The sequence below is a fragment of the Melopsittacus undulatus genome, chromosome 2, assembly GCF_012275295.1.
Source record: "Melopsittacus undulatus isolate bMelUnd1 chromosome 2, bMelUnd1.mat.Z, whole genome shotgun sequence".
In the NCBI taxonomy this organism is placed as follows: Eukaryota; Metazoa; Chordata; class Aves; order Psittaciformes; family Psittaculidae; genus Melopsittacus; species Melopsittacus undulatus.
The window spans coordinates 20,127,686-20,154,188 of NC_047528.1; the positions used below are offsets into that span (position 1 = coordinate 20,127,686).

Genomic DNA, 26,503 nt, shown 5'->3' on the forward strand with positions numbered 1-26,503 from the left:
AAAGCAAGCAGACAGAATACATAATTAGGTTTCATACTTGAAGTATTTGGTCTCCAGCAAGAAGTCTTCCATCTCTGGCAATGATCCCATCTCGATAAACCTCCTGAATGACAATGTTGATCAAAGGCGTTTCATTGCCACCCACTATGCTAATTCCTAATTCGATATAAGGATTGGACCGATGAATTTCAATAGTAGTGATCTCTCCTTCAGGCAAGGTAGGTGGCTGTTGATTTGCTGCCAATTATTTTTAAAAAGAAAGATGATTAATATCCTTTATACCTCATTCACTTTCAATAAAGCAAATCACCAAAGGACAATGTAGACAGGCCACACGACAACGGTTTAGCAACAAACTGAAACAAGTGCAATCATATTAGTTCCACTACTTGTTGGAACACTTAGCTTATCAAAACAGCTCTCTAATGACTAAGCAGCATCCATGCTTCCTGAAATGGGGCCACGTGGGTTGGAAAAGATATTCTGAACCCTCTGGATCCTGTCCTATATTATAAATTTCATACAGTTAATTTCCACTCGGGCCACTTGTGTATTCACATTTGGTATTGATGATAAAACTATGTGTTAGGGTTTACCCCACAGACCATGACTTGGTCAGGCCTCTGTCAGCTGGACCCACAGCTGCACTTGGAGCTGTTGTTGAGTCACTGGGTTAAGGGAAGGAGCCCATTTCTGAAGCAAACATGGAGTCAACTAAAGAGGAGAAAGGTGGATACTAAAGGATGGCAAATACAGAGGAGAAGGAAGGGGACAGGGCCACCTTCCTCTGCAGTAAGGCTTAACACTTCATCTCTGAAATCCCAGTTGCTAGAGATGTTACTGCTTGCTCGGTGTGGATAAATGCAGGAGTTACTCAGCTGCTTTTTTTGCACGAGCAGGACGGCACTCCATGTGTGGGAAGGCTGCTGATCCAGGGTGGGGGGTAGGGGGAAAAGGGAAGAGGGGAAACGAAATCTCATCTTAGAAAACACATAGAAATTACAGTCGTTCCATCTCACTGCAAGGCCTGTGCTACTGGTGGATTAACATTAACTACTGTGCACCATGATATGATAAATGATGATACAGCAACATGATACCTGGCACACACTGAGTTATTTCTTTCCTTCCTAACTGTGATTGTATCCCAGTTGTATACTTGCACATAACCAAAACCCACCAAGATTTAGCCAGGAATTGCAAAAGAAAAGAGCAGAAAATGAAGATGTGCATTCACGGTTGCTAAGAGAGAAGCTCTGACACCACAAATGCTTCCACATCTGACAAGACACTTGAGAAGATAAGTGATGACATACTGTCTGCTACAGTATTCTCCTCAAAAGTCGGATTGTCGATGCTGGGCTCATCTGTCCATGTGGGAAGGGCGGGCGAGGTGAAGTTCTGCTCGGCTGGCACTATTCCCTGATCTGCATCCGGAGATAAACTGCTAGGCTGCTCCGTCCCACCAGGACCACTTTCACCCTCTGCTTCTGCTTGCAGCGTGCTTGTTCTCCTTCTCTCTAGAGCAACCCTTCGATGAGAAGCCCCAGGACACCTGCGAAGACAACGTTAATACCATGGTTCAAACCTACAGCAATGTTTGGAGCATGAAAAGCCCAAGTACTCTATCAAGTGACATCAGTCTTCTTCAAAGCCACAGGTTCAAGCTAACCATAAAAATTACTAAACACACTGGACATGTTTTAGTGGACAGAACCCCAAACTGATACTGCCTTCTACACAAAACTCCTACTAAATTTTTTGGCAATGTGCTGTAAAACGCTCTGAATGTGGATTTACTCTGTTGTGGACATTCCAGTTTCTGGAAGGTAGCCTCCCTGAAAAGGTTAAACAGGACTGGCATAACATTTCACATTAAAAAGCCCCATTCAAAGACATGGAGACTGTGTTCCACTGAAGCAATCTCCTTTCACTTTAGGAAGCCAAGAGAAGGAAACATCATATTTTCCTGGAGTCACTTGGGGGAAGAAAGACATTAAAATTTTACTTCTATTGCAATCTAAGTATTAATATATTGGGGAAAAAAAATGCTTGTCTAGGAGTATGAAAAGTTTAGCAAAAAATAACAGCTCTGCTCATCATCTCCTCTTGAATCAGTAGTGTTTTGTCCTTCTTCTGTCTCCCCTTTTTTCTTCCTGACTTCACACAGGAGGTGCAGTTTTTTGCTTTCCATCATGTAACAATGCTTCATCAGCATTTGGCCCTTTTCACTACATACTGATTTTTATGAGTTCCCATTATTCTTACTGCAATAATTTTTTTTTGCTTACGTTTAAAATCCTACAATAGTTTATTGCAAAGAAGGGCTGCAATGTTGCAAATTCATGGAAAGCTTTCATTAGTCAAATGGTCTTACATTTATGTGTAGATAATTGGATGTGGGCATCAATCTTACTTCTGCCTGTGTGACAGTTTTGCCAGTGTCTGATATTCCACTTCTTACAGTATTTGATGTCCTTCTTACATTTCCTGCTTCTGGAGCTGCTGACCACCTAAAGATGTTTGTACTCTAGCTGCGGCAGAGTAAAGGAACCATGTTCTTGAAAGGACTCCCTGTTTTGGGAACGTGACAGATCGTTATAACAAAAGAAGAAACAATTTATTTCTGCAACAGGAGAAGAAATGGGTTAAGAGAGTAAAAGACAGCAGAAGTCTAATGATGCCCTGACTTGTTTTGAGAATCACAAGTCTGTTCTGACATTCTGTGAAGGTCATTGGTAATTATATGGTTACACTGTTTTGGCTTGAGAGATTTTGAAGAAATGTTGCCATAGTTATCCAGCTCTGAAGAATGTTGCTAAAGACACCTGTAAAGCTTCTGTGACCCCCAAGCAGTGTTATACATACATAAAGTGAGATATATCTATAGAGAGCTATATACAGATATATTAAAGTCGTGATATACATGTTTAGAAGAATATAAGGCAATACAAATGTACTGAATATGTAGAAATACAGAAATTAGGGACAGCTCACATTATGACATTACATAATTAAGAAAACATTTCTTGGGGCTTTCTCCAAGGACACTGCTGGTCATCTTGCTCTTCAAAATTAAGAAAGTGAAAGCACAAAAGATGAAAATGACATTAAAAAGTTTATTTGAATGATGGAACAGAATCCTGCATCTTGGTTTTGCTCAGGTAGTATTTATTATGTCAGATCACTGGCATAGTGGGACTGATCAGCAAAGAAATCTGGCCAGTCTCAATTTACTCTAGTGGCCAGAGACACACAGAGGTGAAACACATCCGATCCCTATGAGGCCAAGAAAAGGAAAGATGCAAATCCCTTCCCTCAGCATGTCTGAAATGGGTCAGCCTCACACTCCCTCAAATCTCAGCCCTGGCAACGGGGTCGGGGTGGAGGGAAAGGAGCAATCTCCAACATCCTTCACTCTGCAGCAACACGGCAAGGGTAAATGCTGGTGGAGAGGAAATTAATTGTCTAATGTGAGGTCTGACAGATGTGCTCTCCCACCCTGATCCACAAGAGTTTAGGACAGAGCCTACCAAAAATGCGCATCCGTGCTGTCCCTAAACTGCTCTGCTACAGGAGTGGCGATTTTTCAGCAGAGGTGAATGAACAGCTCAAAACCAACACTGTCAGAGGACCACACTCTCATCCCACTGAGCTTGAATGGCAGAGTCTAGCCTTAGGAGACTAGTTCTGTGAATCAGTTACTTGGGTATCTTCTACCAAAACACTGTGCTGTTGACTGTTATTCAGTCAACAGAAAACGCTTGTGGGTCCCAAAGGATCTGCTGTAGATGGCAAAGCAAACCTTGGATTTTTTTTTTTAACTCCTATCAAATCGGGATGGAACAAAAATCAGCCCTGAAAGTGTCCCATTTCTGTCAAAGCCTTCCCAAACACAGCTGGGTCCTCCTCCACCCTCATTCACAGAGCATGTCATTACCTGGCAGCTGATGAAAGTCATCGCTTGAAATATAAATAGATTTGAGGTTTATTTTTGCCAACGATATTTAATTATCATTTCAAAGGCTAATAGGAAGAAATGTAAGCAGCCTCCTGAGCACACCAACTCAGCTCAGAGGAATCCCTTTTGTGCAGGGCTCTACAAGGCACAAAAGGAAAAAACTCAGGATTCTTCCTCACATTAACCAGTAATTGCAACAGACTACAACTTTAGCTTGGTACCATGCAACTGCATCACCAGGAAAGTAGTTATCTGGTGTAGACATTAATTCAGGACATGCCAAATCACAGAATCACAGAATGGTTTGGGTTGGAAGGGACGTTAAAGATCATCCAATTCCAACCCCCCGCCATGGCCTTAAGACACCTTTCACTAGACCAGGTTGCTCAAAGCCCCATCTAATCTGGCCTTGAACACTTCCAGGAATGGGGCAGATGCATCATCTCTGGGCAACCTGTTTCAGTTGCTCACACCCTCATAGTAAAGAATCCTACATGCTTCCTACTAAAGCAGCAAAGCCCAGACTGGCATTCTAGCACATCTGCAAGGAGATTTTTCATTTCCAATCACAATGTAAAATGACTTTTATTATTACTTACAAACAGTAAAAGCATACAGCAATTGTACCAGTTAACAAGCACCAATAAATCCCTAAAGGTTCACACCTTCACTAATACTGCTTTTGTCAAATACCTGCAATAAAGAGCATTTTGGAATAAGTCTTGTAAGAGGTTATGTACATAGATGAGCATCTCAGGATCAAAAAAGTATTGAAGATTGGTTTTATAGGTAAGGAATTCACTCTCATAGAACAAATTGCATAAAAAAGGGCTGAAATGTGTCTTACAGGAACAGCATTTCATGTCTACCTACAAAGTCACAATATTCAAGAAGAAAAGCGGGAATGTTTTTGAGAATTTCCAGAAATTATTTAATTTCTTTCATGAATCAAGATGCTCAAGAACAGAGATACTGAAACAACCAGCTGAAGCAACTGAGAGATGTTATTTACTGGTAAGCTCAAAGGGCAGTTTTTGGGATTTAAAATGAGCTCTGCTTATATTCATTGACTCCCTCCTCTCCTCCCTCCAGCGCCAGCTTTTGCCCAATTCTGAATGGTGACAAAGCAAAGCTTTTACCTTCGTCTTCTCTTCACCGCTATCAGACAGAGAAGAAAATGGATTTTGATTCAGTTTTTTTTTCTACAGCCAAGTCTGCTGGGTTTCTCATTTAAAAGCTGACTTCTTGGAACACCAGCAGCTATCCCTCTCTGCAGATAAAAAGAGCTTTCATACAAAATTAAGATGTAGTTTACAGTGTATTCCATGGAATAACAGTAGAGGTTCAAAAAACACATTTGCTCACTGACTCCTGAAAAGAAAGATTTCATTGTAACTTATGCCATCAGCTTCTGCCCAGTCTAGAGGTTTGATAAAAGCAAACACACCAAATAGCTTCAAACCAGTTGCACTAAATCATTTTCCAAGCAGGAGCTGAATTTAAGCAAAGACTGCAGACAAGCAACCCAAATGCCTTTGCTATTGCTCATAAAACTGCCAGCAAAGTGACCTTAACCAGTAAATCTGGCAAGATTTACAGCTGCAATGCAAAGTAAAACACAGTACTGCTTTGGAAAGTGGAGTGTTTGGGTCTTGATTTTAATTTTGCGAGCAAAAAAAAGGAAGAAAAAAAAAGAAAGAAAAGGAGGCACTAGGAGTTATCTAGGTTTGGGAATCACAGTAGACTCAGGAAAAAGCAGACAATAAAAAGAGTGGCTTTGATGCACATTTTTCTCTCACACTCAATGATATGAGGAGCCTGCAAGAGCCAGGTGGCTTCGGCGTAGAGAACTGCAGGATCATCTGGTTCAGCCTTATAATAATAATCCTATTTCCCTCTTTCTATAATGGCATCCTTTCAATATTTAAATATTTAGGCTAGGACAGGATATCATAAGGACTATAAAATTATTAACAGTTCACAATCAGGTCCTAAACATTGGAATGTATCTCTCTGACACAAAAACACTCACTTAAGCTACACCAGAAATTCCCACTGGTGTGAAGTAATGAGTTTCTACTGGATTAACAGGGTGTTGCAAGTGCTCTATAAGCAGCCAAAACAACCAAACAAAAACCCCTGGAAACAACCTCAGGCTTGCAGGACACACCATCACCCTCTTCAGTAAAGAGGTATTTTTAAAAAACAAATAGGTCCTGGAGAGGTTGTGAGAGAGACCTCATCTCCATCTACCTGCCCCAAAGCAGAATCAATTCTGCTGTAACTGTTCCTGATAAAGCCTCATTTAACATGCTCATACACCCTGCTGAAATTAAGGAATACACAGCCACCACCCAAGCAATCTGTGCTAGTGCCAGGCCATTATAAAGCCTTTTTTCCTAAAATCTGAACTAAATCTCATTTGTTCGTAGCACATTATTTCCTTCCTCTTTGCAGACAGTTCGTATGTCTCATTCCTCCCTCCTCCCCCCCGCCTTTTTTTTTTCTTACCATAAACAGCCTCCATTTTCTTTAACTTTTCCAGTCAAATCATGGTTTTGAGACCTCTAATGAATCATGTTCTCCCCATGGCTCTCTCCAGGTCTTCTACACTACTTCTGGTGTCCAAAAGGGGATCCAGTGCTTTAGTTGTGCACAGACTGACCATTTCCTATGGTCTTCTACTGTGAATTTAAAACCCACCACCAACCCTCTCCTCCCTCCTGTCTCCAATTCCTATTGCTGCACAAACTGGCCTACCAAGCAAGTAAGGAATATGCAGTGCAAGCATCTGAACTGCTCACCTGTTTTTGAGATGTGCTGCCAGGTCACATCGCTGCATGACTTCCTGACACACGGAAGAGAAGGGGCACAAAACAAACAGCTTGTCTAACAGTTTATGAACCAGAATGCTGGATTTTTTGCAGAGTTTAAAATGCAGTCTTTTTCGATCCAGCGGGCAGAAATCCTTCTCCTGCAGAAAGTTCCTTAGGCACTTGTAGCAGAAAGTGTGTCCACAGGGGGTGTCCAATGGCTGCAACAAGGGCTGAAGGCAAATGTGGCAGACCAAGTCATCGTCCACTTCATTCTGGTAGTTGTAGAGGTGGTTCTCCCTTGTCCAGTGCTGCTGGCCACACTCAAAGCACAGAGGGTTCAAGGAGGCATTCTGCTCCACCGAAGCCATGTCGTCACCTGAAGTCCCCATTGTAGAGCTAAGAAGGCTGATGGATCCTCCTCCTCATAAGATGGGGTTGCTCACTTAAAGCTCAGAGGGAAGCAACTTCTTCCAGTGTGACTTATGCTCTTCATTAAGAAGCCATTTTCTGCAACAAATAAAAAAATGAGAATTATTCATTTTGCATTAATTTGGAAGTTCTTATCAGAACTTTTGACTTCATCTGGATTTAGCAAAACACAAAAGCTAGATATATTAAGAGAATATCCCTATTTTGTGTAGATTTGTCACAGAATAGAGCAACAACAACAAAAAATCTGTTAGCATTTTTCCTTTTACAACATAAAGGTTTTATGGCTTCCTAACAGCTGCTGCACTGCACAGTTTTCACCTGCAAGATGACCAGTTTGTGACAGCAAGGACACCGCATTATGCAATGTCACACTAGAAGCATGCAATTAGCATCTAGTGCAAAAATATCCCATTGTGCAACAATGGTTATATGACTAAGTAATTAAACGTGTTCTTTACTATGAGATTATAATTTTAATCTGCCCCTACTCTGTTTTTGGGATTTTGACTATTAATGTAAAATATTATATGTTGAAGTTCTAAGTACATTGCATTAAAAATAACAGCAAACTGCTTATACCCTGTTTATTCCATTAGTAATATTGCATATATGTCACCACTTACCTTCAAGTTTTCACAGAAGGAGGGACTGATTCTATCCAATATGCCACATTTGATTTAGTATAGAGACCCATAATAAAAATACGGAATAAACTAATCATATGAAGCTACTGCTTCCTAACAACTAACCTATTTTACTTGTTATCCAACAAAATGACAGCATACTCAATGTTACAATAATCATGTCAGTCAAAGCACTGTAGGTGGGTCACTGTGGGATGTATTTTCTAAACTTTGCAAGCTACTAAACTTTGCCCCTCTTAAAATAGCTGTGTGGTCAGGAAACTGTGCAGCCACCATCTGCAATTTCAAACAGTAAATCCTTACCCCTCCCAGCCTTATTTACCCTTCTCTCCCTTACAAAATCACATTGCTTGACACTCATAACATGATGATTTAGAAAATTAAACCATTTTTCTCACATTCTTAAGAGACCTCCTCATTTGTTAGTTTTGGTAAATGTTCTCATCTGTGGGGGATAACAAAAGAAATCTAATTTGAGCAATGCTTATTTTGTGTCTAAATTCTTTCTTGCAGTTGAGTAAGCAACACTCAAGACACACACTTCCTGTATTTTCCCAGAGTAGTAGCAAACAGACGGAGCAATGAAAACTGCTAGTCTAGGTACCAGCCCATCATCTCTATTTTTAGCTTCTGAAACGTAGTCATAAATACGTTCTGAAATTCATGCAGAACACATGCATTTCACTAGGTCTTAGTTTTTAAGAGAACCTGTTTTGGTTTTTGCGCCTTAACCTCACACAGCCCAGCACAATACTTAGAGTGCATTTTACAAGGATTATTATATCCTTTGACGCAAAAAGGATTAAATAGTAATTTGTAATCCAGGATTCTATTCTGCCATGGAAATTGATGCTCATCATTGTCCTGACTTGTAGTAGATAATGTGCACCTTCTGGAAAGGATTTCCACAAGAGAAGAACATAGTAGTTCTCTGTTACTAGAGACTAAGAATGCAAAATGAGACCCCAAGAGAGATTACTCAAAACCCAGTCTTAAATGTATTATGTAAGAGTTCAAAGATTGGAGAGCAGATAAGAAGAGAGAGACACACAGGGCCCTCATCCTTGACCCACAACGCTCTCGCTCTGCCTTCATGCTGCTGGATTAACGCAGAAGGGATGAGACTCATCTAATGGCTGTTCTTTATGTAATGCAATATAAATCAGATAAACGTTCTAGAAAAACACTGCATTAATTTGTGACTTCACCAAATTACTTTGCTGCTTATAGAACACATGGATCATGTCATATGGTACTTAGGGGTACCTGCAACACCAATCGTCAGGTCAGAGGAAAGGGGCATGCAGAACTAGCAGAGAAAGCCATTTTAAGAGTGTGTTGACAAAATGCTAGACCCACCCCTACTATTGACTATGACCAGGACTCCTGCTGCTTCTCCAAGTAACCAGGGTCCCAAGAAAAGAGTAAGTCCTACATCAGCAAGGCTATGGAAAACCTCAGGGACCACTCTATGCACTGCAGTTATGGACCCTTGACAGTGAGCATCCTGAATTCACCTTCTTGAAGGCTTCTAGCATTTCTATCCTTTGAAGGTTACCTGGCTCAGATGACAGTCTCTCGCAGAGCATCAAGCAGTATCATGCAGTAAATACATGAGACACTTCAACTATATACTTGCTACAAAGATAACTGTGCCACTCTTTTAGAAGCTTGTAACTAAATCCTTTTGAGAGTTGAAAACTTTTTTAAACATCTTATTATAAATTTGGAGCATAAAGTAAAATAAGAAAAGTTATTGAGTGATCAGGCTTTCACTGCCAAGTTTCAATTATAATGACAAGCCTTCTTTCTTAGGAAAGGTCTATCCAGAGACAAGCTCTGTTAACCGAAATCACAAGAATTTGTCCTCAATGAGATGCAGGCAGTCACTGTTGCCCACCACCAAAAGTGGTGAGCAGACTTGTTCCTATCACTGCCCCATCCCTGATGCAAATGGGACAAGTGCCCTCAGGCTGTGCTTTTTTGTGGAGCTCCCACTTCAGGCTGTTTCTGCTGGTGGCTGACACCACCTTTAGCTGCTCCCCAGGTCTACCACTGCCCAGTTAGCTTAAACATCAAACAATACCATATAAACTAACGACCACCTTTTCCACAGCTGACGTGACCACTCTCCCACCACCTCACAGCCCACAGAGCTGCAGGAAAAATAGATTGTGGATTACAACATTAAGATTAAAAAACTAAAAACAACCCACCTACTACCATCACCCAGAAAATCCCATCTAGATTCCCCCACTTTCACACTGTTGCCTGCTTCCTTCACTGCTGTGCTGCATTTGGAGGATGCTGTTCCATAACTGAGGAATCAGTCACCAAGATTTGTATTGCTGTGCCTTCTTACAGGCTGTTCACAGTATAAAATATCAACTGATTTACAAAGTCCACAGACACAGTATCTGTAGTCTGAGCAACAACTGGGATGGCAGACACTTCACTGATGTAAAGAAGTACATCCTTGAAATCCACAATACTGGAGCACTGCCATTTATAACACCTTACTTCAACCCTCTTTATGCATCCCTTATATTATTTTCTGTATCTCTTATCACAGCAGATGACCAGCTCCACAGGATGATATCATCTCACGAGAGCTGCAAACAGGAAAAATAGCCAAAACTATTAAAAATATAATGAGAGTAAAAGAGCCAGCCAGGCCTGTTATTCAAGTCATGTAATTCCCTAGGAAATCATTCTCCTGGGACTTCATTACAACAGCCAAACAGTACAGGTGGTGCCCTGCTTTCAGCTTTAAATCACAATCCACTTGGGAACTGGGCAAGACTGGAGACTCAACTGTGCAAATTCCTATTTCATTTTCTAAAGTGGAGCATGCATGAGAGCAATTTTAGGCTTGAAAAGCCAGCTTTGTCCTTAGGCCTCCACTAGCTCTGACTTAACTGATCCAACTCTGTTTAGAGAAGCTTGACACATTTTTACGGAGGCATAAGATGTCAGGCTTTACCCCTACATCTGGATTCATGATGTTTATTCCTTCTGTCTGAATGGGCACTGAAGAAGAAAATCCCAAAGCACAAGTAAACCATAACGGTAGCAGTATCTTGGCCTTTTTGCGATGGTTGTCTTTTTTTACGTAAGTCACAAATAATTAACACTAGCTTCAGTTTGAATTTAATGGGAATATGTGCTCTGCAATGAATGCTCTCAGATTTAAGTCACTTATTTCTAAATTCTTTTATTAAAATCCCAGAGATTTAGAGCCCTTAAGTGACTGTTCAAACTTGTATCAAAAAACCTGAGTATGCCTCAGAAGCAACCAACCAGGAAAACACCTGTCTAACAAACTAAAACTTATCTTTAGCATATCACAATTTCCTATTTTTCTTACTATCCTCTGCAATTTCCTCAATCAAAAGCAAAGGTCAAAAAAACCCTCTGATGAATGACACCCCTGCTCCTTTGCTCGACTCCAGTGTCTCTTATCCCGAAACCTAGGATGCAGGTCTCTCAGTTCTGTGGATAGCAACTCCCTATGCCAGAATGGACATTTTCCCACCACAATTTATCTAAGCACTGAATGTTTAATTTTCACTGTGTAGCTTAAACCAACTGCAGGTGGAAAAATGTCCACCTGTATTTCCTCTCAATTCAAGGCCAATGGGTGCTGGTTGCTTCTCATCCCAGAGGCACAGGAATGCTTCATCATATCCCTTTCTTACCTTCCACAGTGGGGAAAGGGAGGGCATGGAAAGAAATTGTAACAGCTATGGTGGAGGTTTCATAAGACCCTAAACTCAGGCAGTCCGTTCCTGGTCAGTCAGATTTGTACTTGTAAGGCAACACACAACATCTACTGATCAATAACTCTGAACAACAGTACACTCATCACGGTGTATTTCAGGAAAGTTTGGCTTAGTTTTAAAATGTCACAGGATTATTGAGGTGCATTCTCCATGGCCACGGCACCTGAGCTCCCACACCACCCAGGAATGATGTCAGGGTACCCAAATCCTCCTGTCTTGTTCAAACACCAGCACTGTGAACAGGATCTCTTAGCAGCCAGGAATGGATTAATGCAAGCCCCAGGAGAAGGAACCTAGAGAGTGGCTACATCCGCTGCTTAAAACCCATCATAAGCAATTAAACAGTAGCCCTTAGTTACCAGTCCAGTATCCTTCACAGCAATTACAGCATCAGACTGATGATTCGTAACTGTTTTCAAAGCAGACCCTTGCTCAAGTGCAAGAATAAAAGATAGTAGAAACTGTAATAAAAAGCATGATGAGAATAAATAGCTGACACACAGCACTAGAGGGGAAAAGTGTTATTCCACATTTTCCAGTGAGCGTGACCTAGCTCATTAGATACAATCTCTGCCTTAATATTAAAGCCATCCAGCAAACAAGTGAAGCAGAACTAGCAACTTGTATTGACTTTACAATATCCATGTTAATTATACCGATATCTGAGGGCTGCACTGTCTTCAAACACCAAACCCCAATTTGATTCTAGTCCAAGTTTGTGGCAGCAATCCTGTTAGACTCTTTGTCTTTTGAAAATGCAAACAACTGATAATGTTGTCAAAAGATGGCATCTGGCAGCTCAAAGTCAGGAAAAAAACTACGAGAGATGGGAATAGAACAGCCATTAAACTGGGAGAGATTTCTGCTAATGCTGCTGCCACACTGTCACTGCATGCCAGTTATCCAATACACCTATTTCTTGTGCCAATGAGCAACTCTCTTCCACATTTTCTTAAGTCATTCAGCTGAATGAACAGCATTTTTATACTCAAACTAAATAATATTTTGCCTGAATGGTGACTTTGTTCCACTGAACCACAACCAGGCAATTCTGGGCTTGCAGTTAAAACCATCTCTCCGCAGACTATGTTTTTGCCTCTGTGCTTATCCTTCTGCTCCATCAAAGCAATACCCACCCAACCAAGGTGTCAGCCCTACACCAGATATTGACGTGGCATCATCGCTGCAAAGGCAAGAGGTCACAGGTGATGGTTTTCCTTCCTCACCATAGGGATGTGGGTTTTTACACGCAGTATCTTAAAACAGATATGCACACATGTTCCCCTCGTTGGGTATTCCTGGAGTATGGCATTTTTCCAGGCTGCAAAACAAACCCCTGCTTAAATCTGGTGAATAAGGAGTGTTTGGGAAAATTAACAGGACCGTAAGTTGTGTTCGGTATTTGTGGAGTGCTGTGTTTCTATAGCAACAGGGGCTATGGGCATTAATTACCACCATAACATTAAGGGCTGCTTCTGTAGAACAATATAGATCAGATGCATGAGATATGGCCCAATGTGAGGACCGGTAGGAAGAACTTCTGCTCTGCTCTGAGCCCTGACATATAAGGGGTCTGAGCAGTCATACCACCAGGGAGCAAAGAGACATAAACAGAGAGGAAGCACAAGACCATCCGACCTTAGGAGAGAAGATGATGATGCCTGCCTCCCCAAACCAGCACCTCAAGCCCTGGCATGCTCAACCTCAGGGGGTGACAGGGGGAAAGAGAAGGACACAGTGCCCAGAGATAAAATAAATGGACAGAAGGTTCTGTTCAAACATGCAAAGATCATCCTACAGCCATCTTCTATGACACAAATGGAATAGCTTCTATTTTGGGACCAGAAGATTAAAATAGCTTTACTATAGTCAAATCGGTCTTGAACAGTGAAGATGAGGACTGTGACCCTACGGAGGTCTCTGCAATGAAATATCCATTCTTTATAAAAAATACAGAGCTCCATCTGATAAATCATCTCAAAATACAAGAAAAGGAGACAAGAGTATGAATCTTTAATGAAGATACATCTATGCATCTAAAGATTAAATTCTGCATATTTCTACTAAACAGGAGCACTCTAAAAGGAAGAAGACAGACACACAAGCCATACTAGATGAGAGCTGTCCGGGTTTGGATGGCTGGGCCACTCTCCTGGCCTGCAGGAAGCCTGAACAGTGGAGAAGAAAGAACTTGAACTTGCACCCTTTCCTCTGCAGGTACAGCAGCCACTGCTACCCACCCTGCCCAAAGTCTCATTCACGTGTATTTGCCCTTCTCTGCCATCCTGCTTCCCAACAGAAGCGGGGGCTGTCTTTACAATTTGCAAGAAGATTCATTTACTGTAGGTACATTTGATTTTCTGCAGGTACATTCGATTTTTTTCTACGTGGAAAGAGAAAGCCCTGTTTCTTGGTGTCAGAAACCACCCCACCACAGGACACCCCCAGACACGAGATGACAAGATGATCCTAGGTCTCTCAACAACTGAGCAGGTTTGCAACGTTGAGGCCTGAGCATATATAAAAATATTGGCATGAAACCTCCTTTAAGCATCTAAACCCATTTTGGGATTTTTGCAGCAATGAAAAAAAAATATAGAACAGTAAAATGAAATATAAGTGAAAATAACCCACACTTACCCATCAGTAGAGCCAAACATAAATCTCTTTCCTAGCGCAAAGAGAGTGACAAAAGCCATACCTCATTACTGCTGCTGTAACAGCTGGGTTTTCATATCCAGAGAGAGCAAAAAACAGTACCCCAAAAGCCAAAAATCCACATAAGGAAGCAATTAGAGATGCTTTCTTCTCACTGATGGAGCAGAGGAGAAAGGCAAGAAAGAGTAAAACATTTGCGTATCCACCATGGTTATTTTCTGCAGTGCAATCTGTCCACCAGCCCTTGCCATATGTGCCACCCTTTCTGTTCGGAGAGATGAAGGCAGCAGAAAGCTGTCCATCAAGATGCTAAACCTTCTGGAAAGCCCTCCCCTGTGCACTCTGCCATGAAATGGGGACTTTCGTGGATGAACAGAAAACACTTAACTAGATTAAACATAGCTCATTCCTGGATATGCACAAAGAGAATATCATTTGATTAATTCAAATTTTAAGGAGCTGAAGCAATGCAAAGAAAATAAGGAAGCAGTGAGCTATGTTCCCTTTTTATGCTCTTCTGTATCACCAGCCCCCATCACTACGGGTGTGCATGGAGAAAATTCAGGGAGACAACACTTGGATTAATCACAAAATAGCTTTGATGACAGAGAGAAGCTGGGGGTGGAAGGGTGGAAAGAAGGATGAAAGCACTTTCTGGGTAGTTAAATCACAGGACTAACTTTTCAGGGAAAAACACCAACCCCTTCTCTTCCTTCAGGCATACACTACCTTGCCAAACGTGTTACAGCTGGTTTCTCCCATTAACCACAACCCAAGTGATGGTGGAAAGCTATTTTGGAAGGTAAACTATGGTGTTACTAGGCAGTTCTTTAGCTTAAAAATATAATGCAAAAAAATGAAGCTACCCCTACCAAGCTAACAAAAAAGGACAACCTCTCTCAAAACAAGGATTTCTAAGATCTGTGCAAGACGGAGCGAAGATGACACACATTAGAGATGACTCAGATAAACGATAAGCCACATGCTGTCCTTGCTCCACAGGAAAGCAGAGTCCTCCATGGAAGCAAGAGTCCATCAGTTGTGAGGAACCCATGACAACCCATGGCCAGAAGAAGAAACCTGACAGCACAGCTGAAATGATTTAGAGGATGGTCTAGACAGAAGGTTTTCAGCTTCAGCCTCCAGCATCAACCAAAGGTAAAACAGCACGACAGCAGCTCAGGAGCATCACTTGAAGAGCTAAGGCAACACTCTAAACTGGTGTGCTCTGCCTAAAGGCTGCTTATTTTCTTCCTAATGGAAGAAAACTAATGCCACTGCATGGGGACTCTCCAAAAAGGAAAATAAAACCCTTCAGGCCCACAGTCAAAAGTGTTTACCTACATGCAGATGAAATTATCCAGGAGACGTTATTTGCTCGTGAGCAGAGGTACCGCATGCAGAGTGACTAGTCCACCTGCACAACTACCCTGCTTGGTCTGCAGCCCAGGGCAATCAGGGAGCAGGGAAAGCTGTGCTGGCTCCAGCCACCCCTGGGCAAGAAGATGACTTGTCATGAAAGCACTGCCATGCTTGAGTAGTCCCTGCCTGTGCCTGGGAATGATGTTAGGATGCCACCCGCTAGCTGTCACTTGAAGTAACTCCATGAGTTCTTTCACTTGTAATGCTTCAGGGCAATGGCTGCTCCTCTCTCTGTTAATTCTGCTGAAGATATTTTTTTGCTGCTGTACATAGCTTAATTTCCACCTAACTTCCAGTGAGAACTTTCTTTCTGATCTGTGTAAAAAGATTATTTTCACAGCCTGCTGCCTGACCAAGCTTTGGGCACACAGGAAAGGCAGAGTGCAATCAGTCATCACTCTCTTTTATACATATACAAAATACCTCCATAATATTTCATAGGATGCTTGTCAGAAGGTAAAACCTTTAAGACCTTCTGCTTACGTTCTCTGTATGTACATGTACTGTACCTCAAATGTACTCTTTTCACAGATTCTGAAAGTAAATAGCTTCACACATCATTAGAATTTACATCAGAAGAACATGTTACATCTAGAAGCTGCAGTCTTAAAATATACAAATAATATCTTAAATAAAAAACATTTAAATATTTTGTATGTAAACAGGTTTTTACATACACAGTAGACTAGTACTTGACCTGGGGCCTCCAGACAGGATTCAGAAAGGGAAGTGGACATTGACTATGTAAAGTCAAGTCTGGTTGGACAGATTTGACAGAGACAAAGAATACGGAAAAAAAAGAGACAGCACTGCATTTGGTTTTAGTCCAGCTGTAGGAATTATATATTCTCCAGTTCAACCCTTGCAGTTCCACAGCCACCAAGAAAAGAGAAGATGTCTGTTGAATAAAAAAAGCCAACAAAACATTCCCACACTTCTAAAACATTTCTGTCGCCTGCATTTGCAGCTGTTTGTTTATGAGTACATTTTACATACATATATACATACACACATATATATTTAAAAAGTAGAATTTGAGCACCTATTTGACAGGAGGCTTTTACCAGGCAGTTATTTATCTGCCTGAGCTGCAAAGTTTGGCTGCTGCAGCATGTGCCCTGAATCTTGTTAGTGCTCTCATAAAGAAACTTCTTCAGTAGGAGCACTGTTGAAAAACAGTCCTTTAAGATTCAAGTGAAAATGTTAGCAAAGATGCACAGTAACACACAGTAGGTCAACAGGTCCTGGTATGTATTCTCAAACAAGTGACAGGAGCTAAATATTAAGAAGCAATCTTCTACCTCTCCCTTGCAGAATGAATAATGTGGAGGAGTGAGTGCTGAACTGCTGTTACAGCATTTCTAGCTGCTTTCCTTGGTAGTCTTGTTCTCTTTGTTTAAAAAAACCAAGATTGCTAAACAAAGGCAGACAAATGGAAGATCCTTCAAAGGGAGTAGTACAAATTAAAATAATATCGAAGGAATAAAAAAAATACTAAAGACATGCAAGTATGTAAAACACCAAACTGGTAGCCATATGCAGAAATTATATATGACATATATATTAATATAGTTATAAAGAAATAAACTAGAATAAAATTGGCCAGTAAAAGTACAAGAGGGTTAAGTGCTCAGAGAATGCTACTTCTACAACCAAACAGGGAGATGGGTCAGGAGAATTTTGCTGGGATGAGGAACCACCCAGGCTCCAACTGGTACACTCACCTAGCAAACAAAAGCAGAGTTGTTAGGAAAACAAAGATCTAGAATTAAGAAAGAAAAATGCATTTCAGTTCTCAGACATTTCATCATGACATTTGCAAGATACAGAAGACATTTACTCACATCAGTAGGGAATTCTGGTTCACCACATTTTGGAAAGAGAGTGGGAAAGGAGCGATGCGCTGAAAAGCCCCACCAGGTAGGATGTTCAGATTCTTAACTTCAGGCACCACTTTTCTGTATCTGTGGTCAAAATGGTTCCAGCAACAGAGGCTGACTGAAGCATACTACATTGGGAAGGAGCCAATCTTCTCCTCCTCCTCCCTGTCCAATCTCTTCTCAGCACGCCAAAATTTTGCATTTGAGATTTTGTGGGGGATGATACAATTTTAACTTCCTCATTTATTCTATGTATTCAATCCTTATGAGCTAGCACTGAAAATACCAGTCTTGCTTTGAAGGGCATTACTTCATTAGCAGTGCTTTTGGAAAAAGTTCTCTAAGAGAGAGATGATTCAGCCTCCAGAGTACCCATCTTCTTTGCACTCCCTAACCACAATGCTCATTTTCCCAAACCAAGCACTTCTCAACAAGTTAGGTTAGGTACACAGGCATAAAAAATACAAACTCTCGCTTATTTCCATGCTTTTTTAACCCAACCCATGCTAAACACTTTCACGTGTTTTATGCCAGATACTCAGATGAAACTTTTTTTAAACTTTATAAACTTTTTTTTAATTTTTTTATTTTTAATTGCTATGTTGTCCGAGAGCCAGAAACCATCACAGACAATGCTGCTACTGCACTGGGAACCATGTGAACAAACCCAACAGATTATGCTGTCTCTAAGGTAAAGATTCAAATTCCCATGGGATTCATCTCTTTTTCATAAAAGGGGAGCAGTGCTGTGCACTAAGATGATGAGACCTCCAGTGCTGCTGTAGACCCCTGCCTACCCTTCATATGGAAGAAACAGTAATAGCAGTTGTGTTGATTAGGGCAGGTTAGCTTAATACGATGGCACTAGCATATAGTGGATGGAATATTGGAAATCACATACTTTGAAGCTTCTCTGCTCCCATCAGCAGCAATGGGGATTCACTGAATTAGTCAGAAGTTCACCTGCAAGAGGTGGGCAAACAAGGTAATTAAAAGCTTTCATACTATCCTTTCTGTGTGTAATCCGAAAATCAGGAGTGTGGTCAACAGCATGATGAGATTTTCATTCGAAGGAGACACTTTAAAAGCAGCAGACCTTGAGCAACACTGTCTGTTATTATCAGTTATATGGGATGAGAACACAGAAACAATAAAATCCCAGGCAACTAGTCTGCCTCCACATATTGAGAAACATAAACGGAAAAGGAAAGAGTCCTGAAAAGGCCACCCTAGCTGAACAATTTTACGATGGAAAAGGTGAAACCTTTAAAAGAACCAGGAAGTTACATTAGAAAGCTACTGCAGTAATACAGCACACTTTGGCTAAAAAAAGAGCCATTTCCATACACTTCCCTTTATAAATTTCAGAAGTGGAAATATATGAACTGTGATTCACTGCTTGTCCATACAGACCAGTTTAACTGAACATGAAGTTTCAGCAAGGCTAGTTTCTGAACTGATACTTATTTTCTTGTTAAAGCATGTTGTGTTGCTTTAGCTTCAGCCAATCTCTACTACTAAATTGAAGTAAATATAAAGCTAAAAGGGTTTACAGTGAGTCTTTGTGGTTGTTTTGTGGGTTTTTTTACTAAGAAAATGAAAATAAATCACTGCAGCCTTCCCGCATGCAATACAAGATGGATTTTTTTGGATGCTTGATTTGGGAACAGCACGTCTGCTGGGGCTTAGGCTGGCTGGAGACCCACATTCTCCAGTGCCCTCCAGACTCCCTTCAAACTTGTGACTGTGCCCAAGGGGATGCTTTGGCTCAGAGATTCCTATTTTAGCTGCAAATAGGGGGTCAAAGCATGCAATGAACTAGCTATAAAACCCTGTCCCAAACAATTATTGTAAACACTGGTACATAGCATGCTCAGGGTAAGAAAATACACAAACAAAACCACTGAACCCTTACCAACAATTTCACCTTGTCAGTTAAAACCCCTCCTAACAGACAGACCTAACACCTCACTTTGCTCTCCCATTTTTCTCTCTCCCTCCTTCCCCTCCCCAAATCCTGCAAAAACAGCAAAACAGGAATTAATCTTCTGGGAAAACATTACACATTTCCACTTGAAAACTTTAAGTACAGTTATTTCAAAATACCTACACTCTACAGGTCTTCTATTTTTCTACCAAGAAATCCTGAAATTAAATGATTTAGTAAAAAGAAGAAACAAATGCACAACTGATGTTCTGCTTTTCATCCTGTTTTTCAGAAGTATAATCATCCCTTTTTGCTTTTAAACAAGCTTGAACCAAAGGATTTGTTTTACTTAAAGTTGCATGCCCTGCACAATGCTCAACAAAATGAGAAGCCTTTTTTTGCAAGGTGGTCATAAAGGCTACCTGGAAGTTTACCAGGGTTTCTAGGATACCTACTGGAAAACCTTATGGATAACTGTACAACTATTACTACATACGTATCCTAGGAGACCAAAGAGCTTTCACATTTAAGAGCTTATTTCCCAGCCACCCTCTCGATACACATCTCATGCATTTATAAATAATACAGATAACCAAGAGAAAGGAGAATGTTGGTTTAATATCAGCCAGAATATACACTGACCTCTGCTTGTATCAGCATAAATGTTTCCTTTTATTTCAGTTTACCTTCTTTCTCACCTTCTGATTACAAGGATGTCAGAAATCTCACGTAGATCATGAAATGTGCTTTTAAACTTGAATTTTACAACTGAGCAGAGCTAAAATCTTAACCTTTAAAAATTCATATGCATACATGCAGATCACCAGAAAAAGCCTTTATACTCATGCAAGTGAAATTTAGATCCCTGACCACAACATTTTGCAAAGAATCAACCTGTTAAATACAACATATCAGAGAACTGTACAATTTAGGAAATCCCCCCAAGAAAGAGAAATGAATATATATATATATTTCTTTTTAATTTTTTTTTAAACCCACAAAGCAGCTAATTCCAGAGAGACTCACTTTACACTTCAGGTTAGAATAGCCTACGATTTGAAATGAGCCGTATCAAAAGCATTCCCATTGTTTCTGGTTTGTAATTCCTGTCACAGGGTCTAGCCTGCAATTAAACACTCAGCACCCAGTCTGTGAAGAGCAGTGCCTTTAAAAAGCCGAGCGGAGCCCAGGAAACACCCAGGTATGATTCCTCGGCAGCTGGCACCGAGGATGCATTACAAAACCTGCAGCACAGAGCACGACAGCCCCTTCCCTTCATCATCTTTCTAGTCTACATTTCTTACCGTTCCATCCCACAGAGGCGAGGAGGAAGCACAGCTTACCTGCCCAACACACAAGAAAAGAAGAATATACTGTTGTTCTGGAAGAGGGGATATCACATGACAACAAGGAACTTCAAGGAAAAAGGCTGTCGGCATGCCAGCATACACAGATTAATTCACTAGTGGGTAATTAAAACAGGACCAGCCCCTTAAATAACCACTAAGCAGCTCTTGGGGTTTGATTTACTTAGAGCAGTAAATTCACCTAATCACCTAACCTCGCACAAATGAGAGCAAAGCCCTAATAGCTGTGGCTCGGTAAATACTAACCGGAGCTGGAGCCACCATAAAAGATCAGCAGGCACTCTCTTACACTGTGTGCTTTTCAAATCCTAAACCTAACATTAAAATTAACCGCAGGCTAACATGTCGCCAGCAATCTCTCATGAATGCATAATGAAACGGTGCTACTACATCAAGCACATCACAGTTTTGTAAGCACACCCGGCACACATGTGTGGGTATCACACACAGAAATACTTAAAATAACTCCACGTACATAGTGTTTTTACAACACACACAGTCTCTGTCACGCTCTTCATGTGCTGTGAATATTATGCAAAGCAACACAATGTTTTCAAGAAAAAAACCACAATTGCATTAAATAACATTATTTTTCTTTCCTCTCCTCCCCTATTTAAGAAAATTCTGCTTAAAAAAAAAGGAAATAAAAGGCACATACTTTCTATAAAACTCTTCGTTTCCATATAGCTTTATAACTCAGTATCTAGAGGAGTGTTCGGTGCTGAAAGTCAGTTTTACATCCTGAAATTACTCTGCTTGTGTCACTTAAAAAAGTAGTTAAAAAAACCAACCACCAAACAACCAGTATTCTGGTTTTCTTTTAAATTAACTAACTTCCTGGCATTTTGAATACTAGATATACTGCATGCTTGCAGCCTCAAACTACAAGCCACTATCTTCCAGTATATTGGGAGTTCAGTAACTCCACTTCAAACTGAATACTTAAGTATTATTTTTTCATTATACTGGACATAAAGCAAATGACATGCAGGAGAGTCTATGGCCAGCTAAACATGACAACCAATCTTTCAAGACACCATCCTCTCCCTTCACCTACTTAGTCCCATGAAGTAGATGAAAGGAAAACCTAAACCTACAAACAAGACCATAAATCAGTAGTAGACAAGTATGCTCCAGCAGCAAAGGGTTCAGGCTGAGGTCTCAGTGGATGCTTCAGAAGACTTCAGGGTGGTCTTTATACCACCCTCCACTTGAGAAAACATGATTGCAAAGTAAATTACCCATCTGAAAAAGTACCAAAACTGTTTTTCTTGACTGCTCTTGGCTTGGCCTTAAACAAATGGGCTTGGATAAACAGTGTAATGAAGAGGACTGCATCCTTCTGGCTCACAGGACAGCTGCATAGCCTAGATGAGACATCACCCCTGGTGAGGACAACAGACCAGTTAAATAAATCGGCCGGTCAGAAGTAAGGCCCATTTCTGCTCCTTCCCATGAGATGAAACCTGCGATGGTATTTCAAAGGCCTAGAGAGAGCTATGGAAACTTTTGACCTCTGCTAGAGATATTTCCAATGGAACTAAAAGGACGATGTTGAGGATATTTACACTAGGCTTGGGGTGTTTTCTTTGGGTTTGAGCATTTGCGTCTAACACACCATTTCAGCTAGAGAACCAATACAAACCAATCCTGGTACAGCGTTCCTCTGTCAACACACCAATACTACACATTCCTTTGGCTCACAAGTGTCATTAAGTAAAATAAAAAGAAAGTCATATCTGGAAATGGCATTTGCTAAGATACCAACATTTTAACATGAGGATCTTGGCAGTAGTGTGAAACGGTGTGGTGAAATGTCACACCACAAAGGGGGTAAAAGCAAAGCTGCTGCCCAGCTCTGCTGCAAGGTTCCCTCCTCAAACACCAGTACTGTTCTCACTACTGATAAAGGCAGTGAGATTCAGGAGCCATGTCTTTAAAAGACCAAACGGCTGAAGGAAGCCTATTCTCCTCCTGAATGGGGAACCTATTCACTCCATCAACATAGGATGTGACTCACAGACTTAGTAGGTTTAGCAGTGCTTTGCAGCAGGAAAATTAAGATTTTAAGATCTGATTTCAAATAATGATGCCACATATTGCAAGGAGCAGTTGAATAACATTTTACTGGAAAGAAAAACCCACCTTAAAATATTATACTAACCTCAAGAAAAACAAAACAAAACCAACATGTAATTCTGAAGGAAGAGGTAAACAACTTTTACCCTCATTAAAAAGTTGAGAAATGTGCATACCACCACTAAAATATAATTAATACATAATTAATACAGAAGAGTCCAAAGGAGCAATTTAATTAACCACCCACCGATTTCATAAATAACAAGAGCACACAAACGTAATGCACCTTGTAACTGAAAATGTCCTGTTTATTTAGCTGAGCAATTGCATAAATACAAGGAAACACATCTTGAATTCATGACATTTTTAACTTTGGGAGGTGCGACAGAATGACATACTGCCCATGATATAACTACAGCGTGTGTACTCCACTTATTTGATGCCTTTACCTAAGAACCTCAAACTCACTGACAACCATAAAGGTCTTAACCTTTATGAACATTTTTGATGGGCTTTTTCCATACCCTCTTCAAAAACATGGCAGAGGTGGGAGGAAAAAAAAGCAATTTTATTGGTATGCCACTTCAAACTATTACCTCATGCAGGGACTTAGTTTATACCTGAAGTTCTCCTACTTTCATCCAAAGGGATCCTATGTAAGCCCCAGGAAATACTTCTGTTGATGATCTTACAAACTCACTTTGCAGTTTCTCACCCTTTTCAGCTTCCTGAAAGGGAAAGCTTCCTTTCAGCTACTACATCCTTTATTAAAGCTGAAGAGAATCAGCTCTTACCAAAGTAAGAAAACAATGTAACAAAGTATGCGATAAGCTCTTCCTTATTTTTTTCATTGAATAAAGTTTTTTCTTTTCAGGAATAAAGTTGAACTGAATTAATATTCCTTCCTGCATTCAAAAAACTCAAAATGCCTTTGTGCTGCTACATTACACCCATCAAAGTCTATTTGACTGAACAGGAAACAGAGCAACATCTGAATTTATGAGCTGCCCATCTCCCCATCTAAAGGACACATCAGTAGCGTTCATTTATACCTGCTCTGGGGCATGCATAATTAAAATAACAGACTGAAGAGAATCCTCAAGCATAGCAGTCTCCACCAGAAAGAAGACTGCCAGACTAAAGGCTTTCCTTAAGGACTCAATAACAAGAACCTCAGTAGTCTGTGACCACAGCAGCAGTGACAGGCAAGGATGGATATGGCTGCCTCGCATGTTGGTCTCAGGATCTCTGGTCTCACTAATCCCCTGTATCAGCAGCCCTGGGATGACATCAGTGATTTACACAGCACTGACTCCCTGCCCACCTACTACAGGAAAAGCATTCCTTAAGTTGCATCATTAAGTGCTGTTCCCAACAGCATCACTGTACAACGTATCTAGCTGAAGCAATTACTCTGCGTGTTCACATTAAACACACATTTCTGCAATTTTGCATCTGACAGTGATATCTTTACTTATTGGTTTTAGCTAGTCATGTTTACTGTTCCTGAGGGCTTCCCATCCCTAAGTGTTTATGATATTTACTCAGTCTCTAGCAAACCATTACCAGGCCTACCTAGCTGTATTAGCTGCCTGTCAGTGATACCAGCAGATATGCAAACATCTCTTTAAAATGATGAAAGTTCCCATTACTTTTATGCACTATGGTTTATTTACCAATTAGATGAGGAAAGAAGGCTTCCTGAATAAATATCATAAAGCAGCCTCTAACAATTTTTGCAACTCTCTTTTTTTAAGTCTTTGAGCTTTCATGTGTTAACACTTTCAGAGCATTCACATCAGAAACTGGCAGCTCCCCAGTACCACCTGTGCCCTATACTCAAACAGCACCTTTGTGTTCCTTTTTAATACCCCCTTAGGTATCCATCCTTAAAGGAGTCTTAGGCATGTTACCGTGGGACTGAACACAGAGCTGTTTTCCAATGGTCAATCATGATGACTGCTTCATGTTCTCAGGATGCATTCACACTGTGAAAATTACTTACATTTTCTGCTTTTAAGTATTACAGAAAATATATTGCTTAAATTGTAATATATCATTCAACTGCCTGCAGCTTTCAAAACAATCTGGACTGCTCAATATTGCTGACTTGTTTCTAACATCTACTATTGCAATAAACTTCATCAGAAACACTCACCTTCTTCCATGCCGCTAGTATATTATGAATGAACATGATGCTCCACACTGCTTCTAAAGAACTCAATTTACCCATGATATTCCTTTGCAATAACTGCATTCAAAGTTTCTTGAGTGGTCTTACCTGTAGTAAGAGCATGTCCATAGTACACATATTTCATGGGCTAGGTTAACTAGGAAACAAGCATTTGAAAAGAGATTAACTACAGCTAGGGAAAGGCTAATCATACAAGTATTTGTCTAAGTGTCACATCCTGCTGGGGAAAGCTCTCAAGGATAAATGGTGTTTGTGATACTCACCAAAAGTCGCCTGGGATGCGATAGGGAAAAGGAACAGGAAACCCTTGGTAGCTCTAATTTTTTTCAGGAGAGCTCTAAATTTCACTTCCGTGGGCACTTTATTTTTTGCTTTATAACACCATCCTTCCATGTTTTCTGCTACACAAGTTCAAAGAGCCAGAGCCATGGTGGTCTGTGGCTTGTTGATGAAACTGGCCCTGACTATCTCTCCAGGCAGCCTGAGGAGGCAGGCGTAGATATCCTCCCCTCCTACCTCCCAGTGATACCTAAGCCTACTTCCATGGAGATCCAGGATGCATGCAAGGAGATACGCGATTAAGTGATCAAAATACATACAAAAATCCAGTTAATTTTAAATACTACATTGGGGGTGCAAGTAGCTTATTAATTACATCTTGTAGATTAATTTCTGCTTTCATTAGACAATGACACAGTGAAGTAATTTAAATCAAGGGATTTAACAGCACTTTGAATTAGTTTAATAATCCTAAAGTTTACTGTATATATTCCAGTATTTAACTCACAAGAGCTGTATTTTTCATTATTTTATAAAATTATTTTAAAAATCAAATGTATTTCAGTACTATTCCTGATAGAAAACCTTATTTCAATTTTACAAGAATAACAAAAATAAACATTATCATTTCATGTTTAAATTAAGCTTTAAACTTAAAAGGACTCACCTTAAAAATCATACTGCTTATCACTACAAAACTAGATTCTTTCAGTGCAGTAATATCAGGGATTTGCCCTTCTTCCCTCCCTGCCACCAAAGAAGACTTATGCTTGATTTCTACCACTGAATAGCCCCTTCTATTCACTGGTATTTCACCACAGATCATAATTTCAGAGTTGAAGTCTTGCCTTGAGCTTGGATTATTGCCTCAAAAAATCACATCCTTAAAAAATTTCCCTTGCATTCTCAAAATTAGGATGAATAGAAAATAAAATATGGTCAAAAGTGTTTTTCAGGTTTCTCTGCATATCAGCAGCAAGATGACCTCAACACTAACACCTCTGCATAAGACCAGCTTTCACACAGCCTGCTCAGTTTCTTCAACCCAGCAGCTCAAACAAC

The 26,503-nt window shown here is 40.5% G+C and overlaps 1 protein-coding gene across 4 annotated transcripts in view; it reads right to left on the bottom strand.

Moving 5' to 3' along the window:
* The window catches only part of LNX2 (ligand of numb-protein X 2), a 54,496-nt gene that overhangs the window by 15,312 nt on the left and 12,681 nt on the right, over positions 1 to 26,503 (bottom strand). For 2 of the 4 annotated variants that reach the window (XM_031049566.2, XM_005149772.3), the window contains exons 2-4: positions 6,766 to 7,284; positions 1,317 to 1,555; positions 38 to 237 (exon numbers count right to left, since the gene is read on the bottom strand). In XM_031049566.2, coding sequence (XP_030905426.1) covers positions 38 to 237; positions 1,317 to 1,555; positions 6,766 to 7,166 — 840 coding nt within the window. In that variant the 5' untranslated portion in view covers positions 7,167 to 7,284. Of the gene's footprint in view, positions 1 to 37; positions 238 to 1,316; positions 1,556 to 6,765; positions 7,285 to 7,832; positions 7,853 to 17,559; positions 17,686 to 26,503 lie in introns of those variants that run through there. The other 2 variants (XM_031049565.2, XM_031049567.2) reach the window with 2 other exon arrangements.